We start from the raw sequence: 21,349 nt of genomic DNA on the forward strand, positions 1-21,349 counted from the left end.
CGCCAGTTCCTTTTCGGTCTCATACTGAGACTTAGAATTTGACATTCCCAGGGTTTCATCCTTGGTCCTTAAACCTTCATCTCTAACTCCAATTTTCCCAGTTAGGCTTCAGGTCAAACTGACTAAAGTTTAACAGCTAGTTTAAAACTAAAAATTGTGTTGATAGTATTGATACAACACCGGCATTACTTTCCGCCTTATAGATATTCGGACTTAGGTTCTACTAGCCTGTGAGAATCGTAATTGTTTTACTCTGAGCCTATTTTCTCACGTCCTGAAAATGGCAACAAAAATATTTAACTTGCAAGGCTACTGTTAATGATTAAACTGTAAATGTAAAGCATCCAGCACAGCGCTCTGCACTCCGACACGTACCATTAATACACCCCATAAATTCAGATGAACGACAAATTATGCCAAATTATAAGTATCTACCTTACCTAATATTAACTTCTGTTCGTGAGGCTACATAGTGTTAATCAGGTTACACGCGCTGGCTCGCTGTGTATTATTTTCTTTAGAATCTCTCATAGCATCAGGGACTGGCTCAAAGTAACAGTAGCAACCGCTTCCTTCCAAACACATTGAGGGAAACACATTTTCCAAGGCTTTTTAAGAAATAGTTCAGTTTACCTTAGGGGTGAAACTGAAAAGTAAGCTTCGTCACAAAAACTCAAGCCAACACTACCGTCCGTCTGCAGGTCTCTGAGGGAAAAGGGAGCGGGGTCACAACATAGTTCACGAAGCAGAGTACAAACCGAAGGTTTTATCTTTCCCGCTGGTTCCTAGAGGACCAACCATACTGATATTCCATCATGCTCTGCGCCACTTCCGTTCGCGCGTTTTAACTACGTCACGCGCCAGCTCTCGCGGTATCTTCCGGTTGCTGAGGCCCTTTAACAAAGATCTCGCGAAATTTGTCCAACGGGTCCAAGCTAGCCTCTCGCCCTCCCCCACTCCACCCCCAACCCGTCCTTCCTTTCTCTGTCTCTGTCACCAAACTCTCCCCTCCCCTCCCTTGAGCTCACCGCCCACCTCTGGTTTCCGATTTTAGGCCGGAACCGGAAGTTTGGTGGGCGGGGCCCGGCGGAGGAAAACGCAGAGGAGCCGGAGCCGGGACTCGGCTGTGGCCGCAGCCCCTGTCCCCGCCACGGACCGCCGTGGCTCCAGGTTGAAGGTCGGTCCGGAGGCGGGTGGGCGCGGGTCTCCCCCGGACTGTCCGGGCCGCAACCTTCCCTGGCCCCCCGGGTTCCGCAAGGGATCATGTCTACAGCCTCCGCCGCTTCTTCGTCCTCCTCGTCTTCCGCCGGTGAGATGATCGAAGCCCCCTCCCAAGTCCTCAACTTTGAAGAGATCGACTACAAGGAGATCGAGGTGGAAGAGGTGAGCGAGGCCCGGCACGGAGGCGGCGGCCCCGGCCTGTCCAGGTCTCTTCCTGGTCCCGACTCTTAAGGCGCCTCCTCGACCCCTCTGTTTCGCGGGGTCCACCCGGGTGTCCCCACACCCCACGGAGACCGGGTGTAAAGGGGACTCTCCGCTTTCACCTGCTCCGGTGTAGCTCTCTTTTTTCCTCACTTCGGCACTCTTGAGTTTGAATTTGATATTCCGGTGCCTGGATTTTGGTCGTCTCAAACAGAGAAGGATGAACTGGTGCGGTCGTGTGGTCCACCAGTTCTCGAATCTGTTCGGTAGTAAAATTAAGCAAAGACCATAGCCGTTTTGGAGTTTTGGTTCTCTAAGGCATGGTGTTGTTAAGGGCCAAGGATTTTATTATGTTCGACTTCCAGCTCAGCGTCTGGCGCCCAGTGGGTGTTCTATGGATGCTTGATGATTAATACATCCTGAGATCTAACACGGTTTTTCCCCGAGTACGGAATGGTTCTCAGTTTAGCCAATTCCGTAGAGCAGTAGTCGTAATAGTAAATGTTCTGCCTTCAATTAGACTACTTTAGATTGATTTCACCTTTAGTACTGTAGACTGCTATACGATGAAAAGATGTTTCAAGTAGCATATTCTGAAGAGATAACTAATGATTTCGGTGACAACCAGAATATGTCAGACCAAAAATCGCTGTTAGAAAACCCGAATCCATTCTTTATTCTGCAATAAATTAAATTATTTTAGAGAAAGGTAATAATGTGCCTTTAATACACTGCTTTTCAAATTCACAGTTTGGTTGTAAAGTCCACAAAATTTAGAAAAGTAAAATCTGTATATATGTAAAGATACACTTTAGAAAGTGTTAAAACTTTGGTTGAAAATTGTATCTATTATTTACCATTTGTTTATCACCTAAACACCTTACATTACGTACACCAAAAAGAACCCTGTATGTCCTATATTACAGACTCTCAATTACCTCTACTCTAAAAATTCAAAATTATTTTTAGGTGGTGGCAAGCTAAAAGTAGTGAGATAATTATCCTTCAACAAATATTTTTTTTTCTATACATGTTTTGGAAGAATAATGGATTATTTAATCATATTTTTACTTGAATAAAATAACCTTAAAGGTCACTGAAAACAACCTCATTTTACAAGATAGTGTAAGTGGGAAGAGCGAAGCCTTTGGAAGGAGTTAGATGAAGGTTCAGTATATCAGCTATGCCACTTATTAGCTGTATGATTTGGAGCAAGTCTCCTGACTGACTTTGTTGAGCTTTCATTTCCTTAACTGTAAAATAGGGATAATAATTTCTATTTCATTTTATTTGTATAACAGATTTTATTAGGTAATACATGCAAAACACCCAACACTGCCTGACACACATTACTAGGAAACTGAGTTACAGAGAGGAACAGTGACCTGCTTTAAGGTCACATGGCTAAAAGAAGGACCCATAGTTTGGAAAGAGGGGGGAATTTGTGTGTGTGTGTGTGTGTGTGTGTGTGTGTTCTATTGAGGCTATGATAAATTCCTTTTTAAGAATTGGATAGTTGATCCAGCTTTCATGGCTAACATTCTTTCTTTTTTAAGAATGAAAATTTGGTGAGTCAGTATAAAAGAATTACAGTTTTTAAATAAGCATTTACGTCTGCTCTGTGGTGAACTGCTATGCTTGTAGACTACAGATTGTCATATAATAATAACTTGTACTTCATGGTCTTCCAAATGCTTTCACAGACTTACATCATTTGATTTTTACCACCTTAGTTTTCCCACACTACTTTCTAAAGCATTTTACATTCTTGATTACTAAGGTGTCATTTATCATTTTACTGCTCTTCCTCCGAAGCCACTTAACTTCTGATTGAGGTTCTGTTTCCAAAGACCCTTTCTTCAGTTTAGATGATGTTTGATGTTTCAACTTTTCTTTGGTATTTTTAGGACATTCTTGAGGAGTAAATTTTTGTTTGTAGCTGAAGTTTTCTAATGTCAGGCAGTCATCTAATTTTATTCTTCTCACTTTTTTATTACACAGTTTAATTTCATGTTAAAGATTGAATTTAGACTTTTCTAATGTTAAAACTGTTACATAATTTTCATTATATTCTTTATTTTCACATTAAAACAGTGTTATATAATCTAGGGTGCACGGCACTCAGTAACTATTTCTTAACTTAGATTCTGCTTCTAGCTTAAAATCATGAATAAGAGAACAGAGAAAGGTGACTAAAAACAAAAAGTATTTTATGTTGCTTTCAGTATTTTATGTGGTACCAGTATATTGTGTATAAATAAAGAAAATCATATTCTGTTTCTCAAATAACAGTGTAATTGAATCAGCATTATATCAATTCAGTTGGAAACTATGTAAGAAAAATACTCCAACCATAGGCCAAATATGCACTCATTTCGTAGGTGCATATTTTTAAGGCATCAACTGATTTTACGCCTTACATTTCTAATATCTCTAATATCATGACTCAGTAATATCAGCATGGAACTTCCTAAATTCAATTCTGATATCAAATTATGTCAGGTCTCAGCATCAGGAACCTATGTAGGTACTTTTTTTTTAAAGTCATTTAGCTTTTGTCATTGTGAGGTATGCACATTGTGGACTAGCTTGCAAGAAGTGGTGAAGGCAGTGTGGTGTGGTAAAAAAGTGTACCCAGTAGGCTGGGTATTTAGAAAATGTCGATGCCATACGGATTTTGCCATAATGTATTTCAGTAACTTTGAGCAAGTCACCTTATTTTTCTGGGCCTCTGATTTCTCATGTAAAATGAGAGATTGAACAAGATCATTTAAGGCTTCTTCCAGCTCTAAAATGAAAACACATTATTTTTTTTTTTAAACATCTTTATTGAAGTATAATTGCTTTACAATGGTGTGTTAGCTTCTGCTTTATAACAAAGTGAATCAGTTATACATATACATATGTTCCCATATCTCTTCCCTCTTGCATCTCCCTCCCTCCCACCCTCCCTATCCCACCCCTCTAGGTGGTCACAAAGCACCGAGCTGATCTCCCTGTGCTATGCGGCTGCTTCCCACTAGCTATCTATTTTACATTTGGTAGTGTATATATGTCCATGACACTCTCTCACCCTGTCACATCTCACCCCTCCCCCTCCCCATATCCTCAAGTCCATTCTCTAGTAGGTCTGGAAAACACATTATTGTTTGCAGCGTTTATGCTGTGTTTCCACAGTAAGCTTTAAGGACAGTGATCGTGATCTCGTGTGGACTGTAGTTTGTGACTAACTAATCCTGGTTAAATAGGGCAAATGATACCCCCATTTTACAGATATTGTCAAATGGTCATAGAGTTTGATTTGCCAGAAGCCTCATGTCTAAGTAAATGGTAGAGCCAGGAAATGAATTTGCGATTTCTCACTCCTGAGTCATTTGCTCTTTCCATTTGGATTTACAGGGTCACTTTGGTTCTTTCTGAAGTACTCTGTAACCAAACCTTATTGTAAGAATGGGGAAACAAAATACTGATTTCCTTTATAATAGTTGGTCTTGAGCATTTAATGAACAGTGTCTTCTGTGGATAATACTGCTAAGATTATGGAAGATGAATAGAAGGATCCTAGGATTCTCTCCTTAAAAACTTTGACTTACTGTGAGACTAGATTTTCAGGACCACAAATTTAAAACTATGAATGTAATGTAAATTGAGCACTTAACCCATAATTTGAAAGTAGAGTTTATCACAGAAGGCTCCATTGAGTGGGAAAGATTTTGAAACTACATTTTGAATAAAGTAAGCATCATAGATTGGGAAAGATACTAAGATGAATTTTCTTTGCAGTTGTTCCTCTGCCTCGAATGCTCTTTCCCCCAGAACTTCAAATGGCAGACTCCTTCTCACCATTCAAGTCCCACTTCAAATGTTACTTCCTTAGAGAAGCCTTCCCTGAGCAACCTAGATCTTTGTCATTTTTGTTATCCTTCATGGCACTTACCAGTAACCAAAATTATGTATCCCCCCAGCAAAGTTTAACCTGTCTTATTCACACTTGTAACTCCAATGCCTAGCATCTAAAGGTTTTCTATAAATAGTTTTTCATAGTAAATTAAGAGCACAGTGGCATACGTGCTTTTCCATGTAGTTTTAGTTTAGGTGGTTTTTTGTTTTTAAAAACCTGACTTGAATAAAGGAATGGAGTAGTCTTCCGTCTTAAATTAGTTTTTAAAGGAGTTGCTTTCTTTAAACACATACACCAATTTCTGATTTTGGTTTTTGTGCCTTTTAATACTAATTGCATGGAAATGTTCTATAATCATCTCTCTTATTCTTCTGTACTTTTTATTAAGAAATTAAATTTAAATCTGCTTTATTACATGAGACTAAAGTTGTGGACTCAAAACCATGAGGGCTAAACCATAGGGGGAGAGCTACATATAATAAGAGAATTAATCTGAGAACATTTTAATTTAGAAAACATTCATAAATTCAGAAGGAAATGTTTCTAAATTGATTTCCCTTTTAAAACCAAAGTTCTCTTTGCGTTCCTCTGTTCTTCTATTTTTACAGCTGAGGGATTGTGAAAAATGTCTGAAATATTTATTTCTAGGTTCACCATTTTGGATGGATGTGTGTGTTGGAGGGGATACTTGTAATTTGGATGTGCACCATTTTTTACACTCTTGGTGAAAACTGATCTTTGGGGAAAGCTGTCAGTTCAAACTAATTGTTAATGATAATATGTCAAAGAACCTTACTAAGATATGAATGCAATCCAAAAAGCATATTTGATTGTGAACGTGAATTAGAAATTTGGTAGTAAGTAAAAAGTGACTTCCTTTCAGTGTTTTGTAGTTTGAATATTAGTTTTATCATTGTTTACATCAGTTGCCATTGTGTCGCAGTTTGCCATCTGTGCCACTCTTTTCCCCTGATCTACTATGTGTCAAGAAAAACATTAGGTTGCTCACAAGAATTCTTTTTCTTTCTTCTTGCCCAAGATGTCATGTCCATATTATTTATGGAAAACTTCAGCAAGGGAGGGCTCTCTGGTCTATGTCATGGTTTCCAGTGAAGTGTCTTGTCTCACTATTAATTATGGTTTTAATATAACCTAATACAGTCATTCTCAAATATCACAATCACCTGAAGGGCTTGTTCAAACACAGATTGCTGGGCCCGACCCTCAGACTCAGTAATTCTGGGTGGGAACCTGAGAATTACATCTTCTCAAATTTCCAGGCAATGCAGATTCTTCCGGCCCAGAGACCACACTTAGAGAGCCATTGGCCTAATGCTTTTGCTGTTTTTGTGTCTGCTTTCTTCTTGAAACTCTTTTTTTTTTTTGGCTTCTAGTGACACTTTCCAGGTTTGCCTGCTACCTTATTGACTGCTGCATCTCAATTTTTGCTGGTTTCTTCTCCTCTGTGTTCTAAATGTTGAAGTGCTTCAAAGCTCAGTTCTGGGACCCCAGTATTTACATGTTATTTTTTGGTCACCGCATCCAGTTGATTGACTAGAAGTACCAACTAAATGCTGATGACTCCCAAGTTTTCATCTCCTGCCTGACTTCTCCCTGACTCATGTTTCCACTTTCTTTCTTGATATCTCCGCTCGGATATCTAATAGGCATCTTAAGCTTTATATGACTAAATCAGAACTCTGTGCTGTTAAAAAAAAGAAGGAAAATCTGCTTGCTCCAGTCTTTCTTATCCTTCATTAAACTGGTGCTGAGTCTAGACGTTATCCTTGATTCATCTCTTTTCCTGTCCACATGTCCTGCCTGCATGCAGATCATCAGCAAGCTCTTTTGACTTTACCTGTAAAACCTATCCCAGATCTGCCCATTTTTCTGCACTACCATCAACCTTGTCCTCAAAGCTCTTCTCTCTTGCTTGGGCTGCTTTTACAGCCTCTACCTGGTCTCTCTTTGTATATACGCTAGCTTCCCTACAATCCATTCTTCACACTAGAGCCAGAAATGATTTTTTTTTTTTAATGCAAAATCATGTCACATTCCTCCTTAAATTCCTCTAATTGCTTCCCATTACTTAGACTGAAATCCAAACTCCTTTTCATGGTGCCAAGAGCCGTTCAGGATCCAGAGTCTGCCTGTCTCTCCAGCTTTATCTTTTTTTTTTTTTGAACATCTTTATTAGAGTATAATTGCTTTACAATGGTGTGTTAGTTTCTGCTGTATAACAAAGTGAATCAGCTATATGTATACATATGTCCCCATATCCCCTCCTTCTTGCATCTCCCTCCCACCCTCCCTATCCCACCCCTCTAGGTGGTCACAAAGCACCGAGATGATCTCCCTGTGCTATGCGATGATCTCCCTGTGCTATGCGGCTGCTTCCCACTAGCTAGCTATTTTACATTTGGTAGTGTGTATATGTCAATGCTATCTCCACCTTTAACTTGCATCACTCTTCCCTTTTCCCACTATGCTCTGCTCACACCAAACACTCCAACTATTCCTCTAGGTCACCACTAAAGTATCACCTTTCTCAGTGAGGCCTTGCAGGACTATCCTGTTTAAAACTGGGGTGGGGGTAGTGCACGCACGTGTACACACACACAATTATGCTGCTTTTCTTCTTAGTGCGCTTATTAGTTTCTAAAATATATCTTTTTTTTTTTTAATAAATCTTGCTTCCTCTTTATGTGTCTCCCTCCACGAGAATATAAGTAGTTAGAGCAAGGATTTTGGTTTGGTTTGTTCCCTTCTTTGTCTGGAATGCGTAGGATAACGCCTAGTCTATAGATGGGGTTCAAATATTGTTGAATAGGAAATGAGGGGGTTTTTTTCCCCTTTAGGGCCTTTACATTAGTTGTTTCTTCTTCTTTGCTTGGTTCCATGTGTCATTCAAATATGAAGTTAGTAACCTCCTCAGATGGCATTTCATACTATCCAGCCATAAGTTTCACCAGTCTCTTTGTCACATTATTCAATTTTTTGGTTTTCTACACAGCATTTATTTTACAAGCTGATATTTTTCTTATTCATCTTTTTGTCTACTGACTGTCTTTTCTTTCCTCTCCCCGCCCCCCTTAAATTGAAAGTACATTCCTCGTAGATCAGGGCCTTTGTCTTATTTACAGCTGTATCTCTTGTATCCCAGATGGTAGCTGGATATAGTAGACATTCAAGAAATATTGGTTTAAGGAGTAAAGAAATGAAGTTCATCATTCTCTTGGCATTAGCCTCACTTCACCCCTCGAAAGCAGGAGATCTTACCCATTTTTCCCTGCTTGCTGACTAGGCCTTCCCCTTTGGCTTTCATTGATCCTCTGAAATTCAGCTGAGCTCTGCATTTAGCTCCCTGTATTTGAGCTGTCTACCATCCAACAGCCTCCTTCCTGCAGTCAGAAGACTCTTCAGTTTTCAGTTACCTTGTTTTTTCTCTTGGCAAGAGTTTTTCTGTATCATTTCCCTGTACTGTCGGGGCTGAGAGAACCTGGGTAGGGCCTCCCTCTGACTGTCTCCCTTGCCACACTTACTCATTTGCAGCTTCCCATGTTGGCAAAGCATATCCTGTGAGGCTGCTTCCTCCTGGGGATCTCAGTGAGAAGTTGGGAGGGAGGGAACGTGGGAATAGGTCTTTCCTGCCCTTGAAGCCCTAAGTCTATCCTGAAAGCTGCCATCATGGACTCTCACCTTTGGCTCTCTTCAGCCGGGAAGTGTTTTTTAAAAAAATTTCAATGCTGTTGTTTTGTCTTGAATTTCTTCTCTACCTCATTTTCATCCCACAAAGGCAGGAATCAATTCTTTATATATTTTTTTTCTTTCACCCCTAATATTTATGCCGTTTGAAAAAATGAGAAGTCACATTTTGATTCTGTGATATAGTGATTTATAAGAAATAGGTACTTGGCCATTCAAATGATCAAAATATATTTCTCATATATATATTTGGTCTTTGTCTACGGTTCCTGGCTCACAGCTCCCCAAACCCTCTGATTTTCATAAGTGAAGAGAGAGATAAAGATGTCTCAAGGTTAATTTTGGACCACACTTAAGGATGGGGCTGGTTGCCAGGAGAACCAACAATGTGATTAGAGGGTTGGAACTTTCAGTCCCACCGCTCTGACCTCTGGGGAGAGGAGAAGGGCTGGAGGTTGAATCATTCATGGCCTTGTAATAAAGCTCGGTATAAACCCAGAAGGACAAGGTTCAGAGAGCTTCCAGGTTGGTGAACACATGAGGATTGGGGGAAAGTGGGGCACAGAGGGGGCGTGGAAGCTCCGTGCCCTTTCTGCTTACCTTGCCCGGCTGTTCCTGAGTTATATCCTTGTGTAGTGAACTGGTAATCTAGTAAGTAAAGTGTTTGAGTGCTGTGAACCACTTGAGCAAATTAATCAAACCCAAGGGAGGGGGTCACTGGTACCTCCAGTCTATAGCTGGTTGATCAGAAGCACAGGTGATAGATAACCTGGCTTGTGACTGGCCTCTCAAGGGGGAGGGGGAGCACTCTGGTAGAACTGAGCCCTTAACCTGTGGCATCTGATGCTCTGTCCAGGTGGATAATGTCAGAATTGAGCTGAATGGTAGGATGTCCAGCTGGTATCTGAGAATTGCTTGGGAGTGTGGGAAAACCCCCCTCCACACCTTGGAACTGGTGATCAGAATCATTAGATACACAGAAATATAATTCGTTAAGCATTGACTCTGTGCCTCTAACCTTTGAATTCACAGCAGTTATTTTTTCTATCATGTATTTCAGTTTATGTGTACAACCTTGGGCATCTTGGACTTACTTTATTATCATTTTAGATCTGTTGTTTCACCATACATGTGAAATATAATATGGCCCTAATGTGAGTGGAGGCTTCTTAAGTACATGGGCTCTCATCTTACATGAATATGCCTGTTTGTATTTCAGACAGTTCAAAAAATTGCTTTCTTAAACAAAAGGGAGGAAGCTTATCATGTCCTTGCTTGCCCACATTTTGTTATCATAGTTTTATGTTGCAAACTCAGAGTCAGCCATCATCTCAGCACTAGGTGGCATTTGTGCATCACAGTTAGTCATGCACACCTTACACAGTTTTTACAACAGATGCATATGATCCACAAATGCAATGTTTGGAATCCCTGCGGGGACATTTCTGAGAATAGGAAAATGAAACAAGAGGAGACCTACCAAGTACCAGTTGCTTTGATGTATTTGTAAATATATAATTGAAGAATATATTAAATTACTTCACCATCATTATTTCATAGTAATATCAATAGGTTGGCTGGTCTCCATCCATGCTTTCTTAGCCGACATTGTCATAAAGTTGAAATTCATTTTAGGACCTGTTTGCCAATCATTGTGGTTAGTTGTGAGAGAAATGAGGAGTATAGCTCCTGAAACTGATTCATACCCAGCTCCAAGCACTTATTATTCTTTTGTAGTATTGAAGAAAATGCCTGGTTTTGACTTATGAACACTATAGATATTCTCTGAGGAAAATGTAAGCATCTCCCTTTTACTGTTGAGAAAGCAGAAGCTCAAAGACATTACCAGTATTGGTAGCTAATAGGCAGACAGAACCTACATTTAAACTCAAGTCTGTTAGGTTCCAGATCCTAGGTGTGCTTTTTCTGTTATTCTGATGGTACCAGGTTTAACCAATAACCATTCATGTTAAAGTAACTGAATGACAAGTCCAAAAAACTGACGTTGGTTCCTTTCCCTCATGAGAGCTGTGGAGGAGGGCTAGAGCCTAAGCAGGAGGTCCCTGAGCACCCAGGGCTAGGAATGGAAAAAGGGAAAGTCACTAAAGGAAAGACAGCCCAGTTTCCTTTAAGTTAATGACATACAGAGGCTGAATATAGAGTGAATTGGTTATTACATACTCTAGGCTTCAAATCCTGGCTTCTCTGACCCTGTGATCTTGGGCAACTTGCAACCGTCTGACTCAGTTTACTACTTACCTTAATGGAGGAGGATTAAATGTGTTAATGCATGAAAGCACATAGACTAGTACCTGGCACATGATAGGCATTCAATAAATGTTAACCATTTGGGTGGTTTTATACATTAAGCAACATGAGAAATGTCCATACTGCTTTGTGTAAATGTTTGAAGTGGAATTTGAGCTATGGCTAGAATGGCCATCCATCTCAGTTTACAACTACTGTCCTGGTAGTTATAAGCACCCCTTTCTTACTCCACAAGGAGTCCCTGTACATGTAAGTTTGCCTAAAGTGAAGACTCCTCCTCCAAGAGAAGATATCACTGCTCCTTTCTGACATATAATACAGATATATGTGTACAAATCAGGATCTCTAACATTCTGGTGTTAGACTTCCTGGCATCAGACTGCGCTTGTTCTTTACTAGCTACATAGCCCTGAGCAAGTTAGTTGATTTCTTTAAACCTAGGTGCTTCATCTGTAAAATGAAGATACCTCTAGTACCTGTCACCTAAGGTTGTGTAAATGATGTAATGTATGTAAAGCACTTAGCTTAGTGCCTACTATATAGGAAGTACATCATAAATGAGAGCTGTACAGGGAATTAGATTTTTTGCTTAAGGAAGTACTTAGATCTGTTGGAAGTTGAAAGATTGGAGTAGATGGCACCTAACTAAGGTCATTTGCAGTGATAACGTAGAATGATTTTGCTCTAACAAGTATCTAAAGCTATTCTTTTGTTGTTGTTTTAATATTTTGGCAAATTTCAAACATTAATAAAAGTCGAATAGCCTGAGAGAGGAATGAATTCATGAGCCACCCATCAGCTTCAACAATAATGCAACATATCATCAATTTTTATTTTTAACGTTAAAAAAAAAACTTTAATGAGATATATTTTACATATCATAAAATTTACCCATTTGAAGTGTACAATGATTTGTACAAATTTGCTAAGTTGTACAAACATCACCAGAAATCAGTTTTCAAACATTTTCATCACCTTGGTGTAGGATTCCTCCTACCCATTTACAGTTAATCCCAGTTTCCACTCTTAGCCCCAAAGAACCACTGATCTACTTTCTATCTCTAAAGATTTGCCTTTTCTGGACATTTCATATAACTGGAATCATACAATATGTGATCTCTTGTGTCTGGCACTCGAGTGTAGTGTTTTTAAGGCTCATCCATGTTGTAGCATGTATCAGTAGTTCATTCCATTTTCTTGACAAATAATATTCCATTGTATAATATGATACTATGTTTTGTCTGTCCTTCACAGTGGCCAGTTTTTTATCATCTATATTTTTATCCTTTCCCCTCTACTCCCTACCCCCACTGAATTATTTAAAAGCTATTTTTTAATTTCATAAATATGAGAGCTTAAAACATTGATTATATGTTTCTGCTTTTTATTTATTTTTTTCCAAGCCATCTTCTCTCTGCCTTCTCATTCATCTTGCCTGTTTTAATTTGTTTTCTGTCTCTGTCTTTTTTGTTTGTTTTCGGTTTTGAGAATGAAGAGATGTCTAGACCATAAACTTTCAAAGACAGAGACAGTACATTTCATTATCTCCTCACTCTAATGAAAATTCATACCTGCTCAGTGGCAAATCCAGATCGTGATGATTTCTAAAAATCTTCTTTAATAAATCTTTCAGATTGGCTTCAGTGTTATGAATTAGGCTGTTATTTGTTTCTGATTCTCGTGGGTTTTTTGTTTTTTTTTTTTTAAAGGTCGTTGGAAGAGGAGCTTTTGGAGTAGTATGCAAAGCTAAGTGGAGAGCAAAAGATGTTGCTATTAAACAAATAGAAAGTGAATCTGAGAGGAAAGCTTTTATTGTAGAGGTAAGTTGAAGTGTCATTTCTGTTGTGTAGTTCTTCACCTAAGATACTCTGTGAATTTAATATTATGAAAAAAAATGTTTCTCAGCTGTCATTTCTCTGTATACTTGAACATCAGCAGTTTGGTTGAACCAAAGGGAATGCCATAGGAACATTTTTTCATTCACACTCTTAATTCTGATTAAAAATTAGGGGAGGGCTTCCCTGGTGGCGCAGTGGTTGTGAGTCTGCCTGCCAATGCAGGGCACACGGGTTCGAACCCTGGTCTGGGAAGATCCCACATGCCGCGGAGCAACTAAGCCCGTGAGCCACAACTACTGAGCCTGCGCGTCTGGAGCCTGTGCTCCGCAACGGGAGAGGCCGCGACAGTGAGAGGCCCGCGCACCGCGATGAAGAGTGGCCCCCGCTCTCCGCAACTGGAGAAAGCCCTCGCACAGAAATAAAGACCCAACACAGCCAAAAAATAAATATAAATAAAATTAATTAAAAAAAAAAAATCAGGGGAAAAGAGACTTAGCTACATAAATGAATTCATCCCTGAATTAAAATACAATCTCTTCCATGTAATTCAGATCTATTTCAAGGCATAGAATTTAAATTTTAAAATAGAAAAGAAATGGTAATCTCTCCCATTATCTAAAATTAAGAAGGGAAATTTTATGCTTTCATTTTTAACTGAACATTTTTAGAAATTCGAATGAGATTATTTTAAGGAAAAACAATTTCAAATTGGTTTTCCTCATTTAGCACGAAAATTTACAACTCTCTTCTCTTACATATTTGATGATGGAGGAGAATTTGATAATCATGAGATTATTGTATTACCAGCTTCATTCTTTTATGCTGTTTTATATATTAGATCACAGTATTTCAATAAATCAATGGTTTTATCATTTTTTAACTTCATTGGCCAATAGATGGGTGGTCTTTACGTTATAAACCTTCTGAATTTATATCTGTGATTTTATTTAATTATAATTTCAAAATATACTTCATGATACTTTTTAATGTATAACATGAAGAAATGAGAACTTAGTTGTGAGATGATGAAGTGGATTTTTGTAATTAGTTGAATGAGTTGAGAAATGCTGATGAATGGTTTGATGTCATCATGAAGAAAGATGATCTATAGTAGTATGCTCCAGGAGTCTGGCCTTATCTTGCCTTATTCACAATTTTTGTTTATGGTTTATATGAGGTCATTGATCGTATACTGTTGTATTGGCAGTTTCCTAAAACTAGGTAAAAATATGTGTTAAAGGCTAGTAATCCAGAGTCAAAAAGCTCATAATAGCTTGGAGAAAAAAAGTTTCTCATCAAAGTTATGTATACATGTAATTTGTTGATAAATTGTCAAATGGTTCTCCACGTATTCTTACTAAAAAAAAAACGTTAATCCCCGTACCTCCTCACATCAAGTTTTCTGCTTCTCAGAGGCAACTACTTTGAGCTCATCCCTTAGTTTTATATGGTATCCCCCGATCCAGAGACTCACACCTTCACTAAAGAAGGTATTATTATATTTCTATCTTTGTATTTATCTCTATATCTCTATAGTAAATATATATCTCTATATTTAGGAAGGTATTACACCTTCTGTAAAGAATCAACCTCTAATCTTTGAGACAGTAAAGAGGCAGTCACTAAGCTGTTTGAAGTCAGGGCTGGAGGGAATCTTTGGTCTAACTTTTAAGCAATCTCTGCTCTTTTATTAGCTTGTATGAATAGATACCTGGTACTACTACCACTCCTCCACCTTTTGGAAGGTTTGTGAGATAAATCTTGTTGCTTCTCACTTTTTCTTATTTCTTTTAGGTCTGCTGTGTCAGTTATTGCTAGTCATTTGCTGTCCAACGTCCAAAAATATGTGCTGTTTTCTCATTTCACATTCTCTTCATCCTTCTGAGTTTATGCCTTGAAAAAAGTACCTTTACCGTCTTAGTGGTATTTGAGGAGGGAACAGGAATAAATGCTTGAATAATCTGCTGTCTGAAGCTCAGTAGTGAATCTTAACGAGATGAAATATAATAAATAGTGATATTAATTCTATTAGGACTGAAAATCTACAAATGTTGGCTGTAGAAAAATACAGCTTTCTAAGTAGCATGCAGTAAAAAGGTTTACCTTAGTGGACTTCATATGAGCCAGCAGTATAATGTAGGTAGTAGAGAAGGAAAGGCAGAAGAAAGGGGGAGAAGCAGAAAAGGGGGAGAAGAAAGAGAAGAGAGAGCAAGGCGCAGTTTGGGGGGGATATGTTAATAGAAATTTGAGATGTAGAGAAAGGGAAATGAGTACAGCCAGACCCCTCACTGACCTCCATATGAATCATTGGATTGGATTGGATAAAACTGGAAGTAAGGAGACCAGTTAGGAGAAGGCTGTAGTAATTACTACAGTGGTTCAGGTTGGAATTGCTAAGGCAATGGTAGTGGGAATGGAGAAGAGGGAGTTAACTCAAGAGATAGAAGATGGAGGGAAGAGAATGCAGATTTTAAGTCAGACCAAAGTTCAAACCCTGGCTGTACTGTTTCCTAACTCTAGGGTATTTAGCAGCTCACTTAACCTTCTCTGAGCCTTATCTTAAAGGTACCTCATCTTTAAAATGAAAATAATACCTACCTTGCAAAGTTGTGAGGATTATACAGTATCTGTAAAGTGCCCACCAATGCCCAGCGTAGAGTAGGTCGGCTCTTCATTCAACCATCACCTTTGAAGATGATGATGATGATGATATGGCTTCTTCTGGTTTGGATAACTCAGCTCAGTGCCATCTCAGGGATGGCATCCTAACATTTCTTGCCAAAGTTAATTTCTTCTTCTAATTTGTACTTATGCCTTGTACATAACTCCTGTTATAGCACTTGGCACATTGCTTTAATTATTTGTGTACATGTCTCTCCCCCAACTAAACAGTGAGAGCTCTGGGCAGGGATTCTGTGCCATTCTGGGCAAGCAGTTAGGACCACAGTGCCTGCTACATAGGAAACAGTGATTGCTGATTGATTACACTAATGTTTTGTACAATGTTAAGATTTGAATGATACTGTGAGATCACTTCGTTAAAAGTTAGCACTTTTTAAAAGAAACCTTAATTTGTTACAGCTTCGGCAGTTATCCCGTGTGAACCATCCTAACATTGTAAAGCTATATGGAGCCTGCTTGAATCCAGTAAGTTTGTCACTTTTTCATTATACTCTGTCTATAAGAAATGACGTGGCAGATACGTGCAGCTGTGTAGTTTATGAAGCTGTTTTGATCTGTCATATTATTTCAAAATAAAAAATTGTACTGTATGTGTTTCTAATCTGTTAGCAACACAATATAAGGGAATAGTTGTCTTAGGTGGTCTTATCCAGTAACCTCATCTTCTTAGGAGGCTTACAATATCCTATGACAGCACCTGTTCATTTGCACTGGAAAAAGTCACCAAAGATCTCGTGATTATGTTTTTATATGCATCTGCACTCTTAGACAGTGGTCCCCTAGAAGACAAGGTCTTAGATCATAGATACCTTTTATTTCCTCTAGCACTATTCACATAGTAGGGGACAAAAGAATGATTTTTAATGCATTTATAAAATCAGAGGTTGAACTAAGTTATCTCTCAAGTTCCCTAAGATGCTATAGCTCTGTGGTTAATTATTCTGGCATATGTTTCCTTTAGGTGTGTCTTGTGATGGAATATGCTGAAGGGGGCTCCTTGTATAATGGTGAGTGTCATTAAACCTGTCTTTATCTAGTAGAGTGAAATAATTGAAAAGCTTTTAATATAAACTGTAAGTTACTTAATGTTCTTCACAGTTTATCCTCAGAGTCCCAAAAGGAGGTAATTAAAAAAAGAAATCTGCTAAAGATTAAAAATGAAAAGACAAGATGCTACAACATTAGTATGTGAAATTTAGAAGTGTAAGGATATCAATCTTTTAAATTGATGGTACTCTGCATAATGTTAAAAGCATTTAAGTAAAGTCAAACTTGCTTTTTAAATAGATTTTAAAATATCTTCATACTTTTAATTTTTTCTTTTTGCCCTCTCTTAGCTTTCAGTCTCCTCTTTTGGAACTCTTTAACCACACATCCTTATTCTGCTTTATTTTGCTTTTTTCCCCAAAAATAAAATTGTGAAAACTCACTTCACAGAACATTTTTTTTAAATACAGCAGGTTTTTATTAGCTATCTATTTTATACATGTTAGTGTATATATGTCATTTTGATAACAATGAAAGGAAACTGTATCGTTTATTTACCTTTATAGAGCAGAGCTAACCCTTTCACTGTAAGAAACACCAAACATATATAAATATTCTCTTGTCACAGCATTTATGTAAAATAAATTGTAGCATTTTATTTTTTAAATTAACATTATTTTATATAAACTTCTACTTATATTTCCTGCTCATGTGATCGTCATTGTTAATGGCTATCTAATACTCCCGTGTTTTATTTGGTTGAACTATTTCTAGTTTTTAGCTATTATAGAAAGCATAATTGTAAACATCTTGATGCACATTTTGTTTCCTTCCATAGTATTTCTCTGTATCTCTCTTATAGTAGTATGTCATCACATTGCTTATAATTTATATTATTGTGTGAAAGACTGCATCTGTCAATATGAAAAAACGTGGTAATGTATATTAATTTTACTTGAATGTATGTATAACAGTTAATAGAATCCTATTAAATGTTAGGTATTTATGTGGTAGTTATCCATTTGAAATCATTAACTATTTCCATCTTTTTATTCAGAAAAGAATGAAAAGCAGGACCGATGGGAGCATGTGTAGGAAAATACCCAGTCGTGTGTTCTGATAGTGCTTGCATTCACCTTGTGTCTTTTGTTATATGCAATAAAGTTCTTTTTAGTTTGTGCCTTTCTTTTGCAGTGCTGCATGGTGCTGAACCATTGCCATATTACACTGCTGCCCACGCAATGAGTTGGTGTTTACAGTGTTCCCAAGGAGTGGCTTATCTTCATAGCATGCAACCCAAAGCTCTAATTCACAGGGACCTGAAACCACCAAAGTAAGTTCTAATAATATGGTGTCTCTCTCTCTTGCCATCCCCTACCCACTCCCTAATTTAAGCTGGTTGTTGCACATCAGTTTTTCTTCTCTCATCCCTTTTGGCTTGCTCAAGAATGTTTGTTTTTAATTTTTTTAAGATTGTTTACTTTTAACTCACCTTCATCATTTAGTCATTTATCTAAGCTTGCATTTTAGAATGTTGTCTTTAGTGGGGTTTTTATTTTAGTTGAATTTTTATTTTTAATAACTTCTACCTTAGATGAGCGTAATTCTAGAATCTGTTAGTCTGTAAGTCCTATTTTGTGCCCACGGTATGTATTGTTTTCCCTAAATAGTTAATTCCATGTCAGCAGAGACAAGTCTGTCTTGTTCCCCACTCTATCCCTAATAAGCACAATGTCGACATTACACACAAATATGCAGAGTGGTTATTATTTGCCTTTTCAGAGGAAGGCAAAGGGCATTGCTGGCACATCTGAGTAGAAATTGAAAATATTCTGGATTTCTCCATATTGAGGATTCTGGGACTTTGAAAGAACTTCAAAATTCCCTACATAAGTATTTTTAAAGGCTAAAACTTTGTGGATTTTTTGTTTCTGTGGGTACACAATTAAAGAAAACACATATTTTTGTCCCCATTTCTATTTTTTTCTTCTCTGTCCACCTGTGAGAAAGTAAAAAGTCCCCATATGCTCTTTCGCCTCTACCCCTGGCCACCACATCAGTCCTCAGATAAGAGGTATCCCCTAGAAAATCAGTCTCAAGTATTCCATTCTCTTGATGCTGGTTTAAAGCATTAAAGCATCCCTTCTGGGTATAACTTCTCACTCTCCTATCTAATCTGATACACTCTACATAGGTTTCAACTCTTGGAATCACTGTTCTCGCTAGTTAGTGTACCTTATTTCCACCTCCAAGCTTAAACTGATTTCCCTTTCCCCAGGTCCCTGGTCAAATAATGTTTAAGCCCTAGATTTATGATACTTTTATTTTTTTAACTTGACTCCTGAGGTTGTTGTTGCAGCTACCTGTCTTGGCTAGTAAAGAAGAAAGCACTTTTTTTTCCCTAGTTTTGGAGATTGTGTCCTCCATTCCCCCCTTCCCCCCCCATTTAAAAGAGTTGAATTATCAAAGCAAACTCATGAAAATCATAGCTCTTATCCAGCAACAAATTGGCTGATTTAAAGGATACAGGCAAGTATCAGGCACAGGCAAAGCATCCTTTTCCTGGAGGAGCCAGAAACCATTAGATGCAACTCCCGAAAGTCACCTGTCTGCGTTAGGACCTTTTTGGCTTTGGAATAACTGATGAGTTATTAAACAATATACTTTAAAATATCTCTCAAAAAAGTTATTTTAGTTTTTTAACATCTTTTATATTCCATAATTACACAGCTTAAACAGCTACCTCCATTCTCCATCCAACCATACCCCAAAAATCCATAAATGTTAGGTTTATTTAACCAACGTATTTAGACAGACCAGATACGTCCTACCAAAATCATCTACAGATGGGGACTCTCCTTTTGCTAATAAATACCATTAACATATTTAGAAGAGGTCTGGTCTGTCTAGGTCATTCATTTCTCTCGGGCATCCTTATGGTTGGACTCATCCTGTAGTGTTGCACGTTTCCTGTGGGGCACCCAGCATACAAATTGGGCTTTAGAATTAGAAGTGATTTTTCAGAATGTACTGGGGAAAAGAAAATTCTTTGGAGTGACTGTGCTTTCATATATAATTGTATATACAAATGCATGTGCTGTATCTTATTGTCACTGGAAAACCTTTTGATTCTGTGGTCAGGAAGAGTTCCTCAGAATGGCTTATAAAGAAGGGACCTGATGATGTGGTTAGGTGTTTTATACAGTATCAACTTGCACTAGTGCCCCTGTTTTATTTATCTTTTGCAAGTTCATCCAAAGTCTTATGAGTAAAGGAGTACTAATAATAGCAATAATAATATAAAAGTCATTCAGAAAAATTATTGTGATATTTTGAGTGTACCAGGATGAAACAAGGAAGTCAGTTACCGAATTCTTATCTTGGGTTAAAAGTAGTAAGAGCTTAAGAGCAATAAAACAAGGAAACATTTTTTGTTTGTTGAAGTGCATGTAATTTGCGTTTAACATTCTTTCCACCTAAATTATCATAGAAGTATTTGTAGCATTATGGAGATGTGAATAGTAGTTTATCTGGCTTATCTTAGTCATGTTGGACTAAAAGAAAACTAACTTTCTAAGTAATCTCTCCAGTTAGAATTTTGTAACAAAATTATTTACAAAGAATTTATTAACTGTAATTATAATGAATCCCCAACCCGATGTTGAATATTACTACAATGTGATGATGCAAATTATATTACCCGTCTTTATTTCTGTTTGTCATCAAAAGGAAAACCTGAATAAGAGTATGCTACTTGGTGATTATATTTGCGTAATATAGCACCTAGAAGAGTTGGAATCTTAAGTTCAGAAAATTTTCTGGAAATCTTTTATTGGGTCATGTTAATCATGATAGGGTTATACTCTTACCACACACACATACTCTAAACATAAAAATGGTTTTGGGATTGAACATTTTTAGTAACATCTTCAAAATAAGGACATTAAAAATAAGGACAGTTGTTTTCTTTCTTCTATATTGGTTTATTTTTACTTTACTTTCTTTAATTATGTATATGTTGTTATTTTTAAAAATGTAAGTAAGTCTTTTCTGCCTCCCATTTCCAATCCTCAGAGATAAGCACTGTTTTGTTTTTTAAGCATGCATAGATTACACTATACATAATGTTGCTTTTTTCACTTACTGGGACTTTTTTTTCATATTACTATATACAGATATTTACCTCTTTATTTTTAATGGATAAATAATATTCCTTACTACCTCTTAAGTAAAGTGAGTTATTAAAATAGAAACTCTTCTTGGCCTGATGGGCAGTCTTAGACTGGGAAGATTTAATTTATAGAACTGTTTTTAGAAAATACAATGCTGCCGAATCAGTTGACATTTTTGAGATTCTGTAAGGCCCTAAATTCCTAAATTGGTGCTTCTCAGCTTTCCCCCCTACCCCCGTAACCCCCCAGAACAAAGTTATGATGTATATAACCTGAGTAAGTCTGAGAGTAGGGACAGAGCTTAAAAAGCCTTCTTAAGGAAAGTTGCATAAGAATTTTGCATTCGACGTCCTGTGTTATGCAATTTGTTTTGA

At 37.7% G+C, this 21,349-nt stretch overlaps 1 protein-coding gene across 4 annotated transcripts in view; it reads left to right on the forward strand.

Moving 5' to 3' along the window:
- Positions 1 to 1,021: 1,021 nt before the first annotated feature.
- The window catches only part of MAP3K7 (mitogen-activated protein kinase kinase kinase 7), a 66,715-nt gene continuing 46,387 nt past the window's right edge, over positions 1,022 to 21,349 (forward strand). For 2 of the 4 annotated variants that reach the window (XM_061207691.1, XM_061207692.1), the window contains exons 1-5: positions 1,022 to 1,383; positions 13,006 to 13,116; positions 16,216 to 16,281; positions 16,778 to 16,823; positions 17,998 to 18,136. In XM_061207691.1, the coding sequence (XP_061063674.1) occupies positions 1,264 to 1,383; positions 13,006 to 13,116; positions 16,216 to 16,281; positions 16,778 to 16,823; positions 17,998 to 18,136 (482 nt within the window). In that variant the 5' untranslated portion in view covers positions 1,022 to 1,263. The remainder of the gene's footprint in view (positions 1,384 to 13,005; positions 13,117 to 16,215; positions 16,282 to 16,777; positions 16,824 to 17,997; positions 18,137 to 21,349) is intronic. The other 2 variants (XM_061207689.1, XM_061207690.1) reach the window with 1 other exon arrangement.

Source organism: Eubalaena glacialis, chromosome 12 (genome assembly GCF_028564815.1).
Source record: "Eubalaena glacialis isolate mEubGla1 chromosome 12, mEubGla1.1.hap2.+ XY, whole genome shotgun sequence".
Taxonomy (NCBI): domain Eukaryota; kingdom Metazoa; phylum Chordata; class Mammalia; order Artiodactyla; family Balaenidae; genus Eubalaena; species Eubalaena glacialis.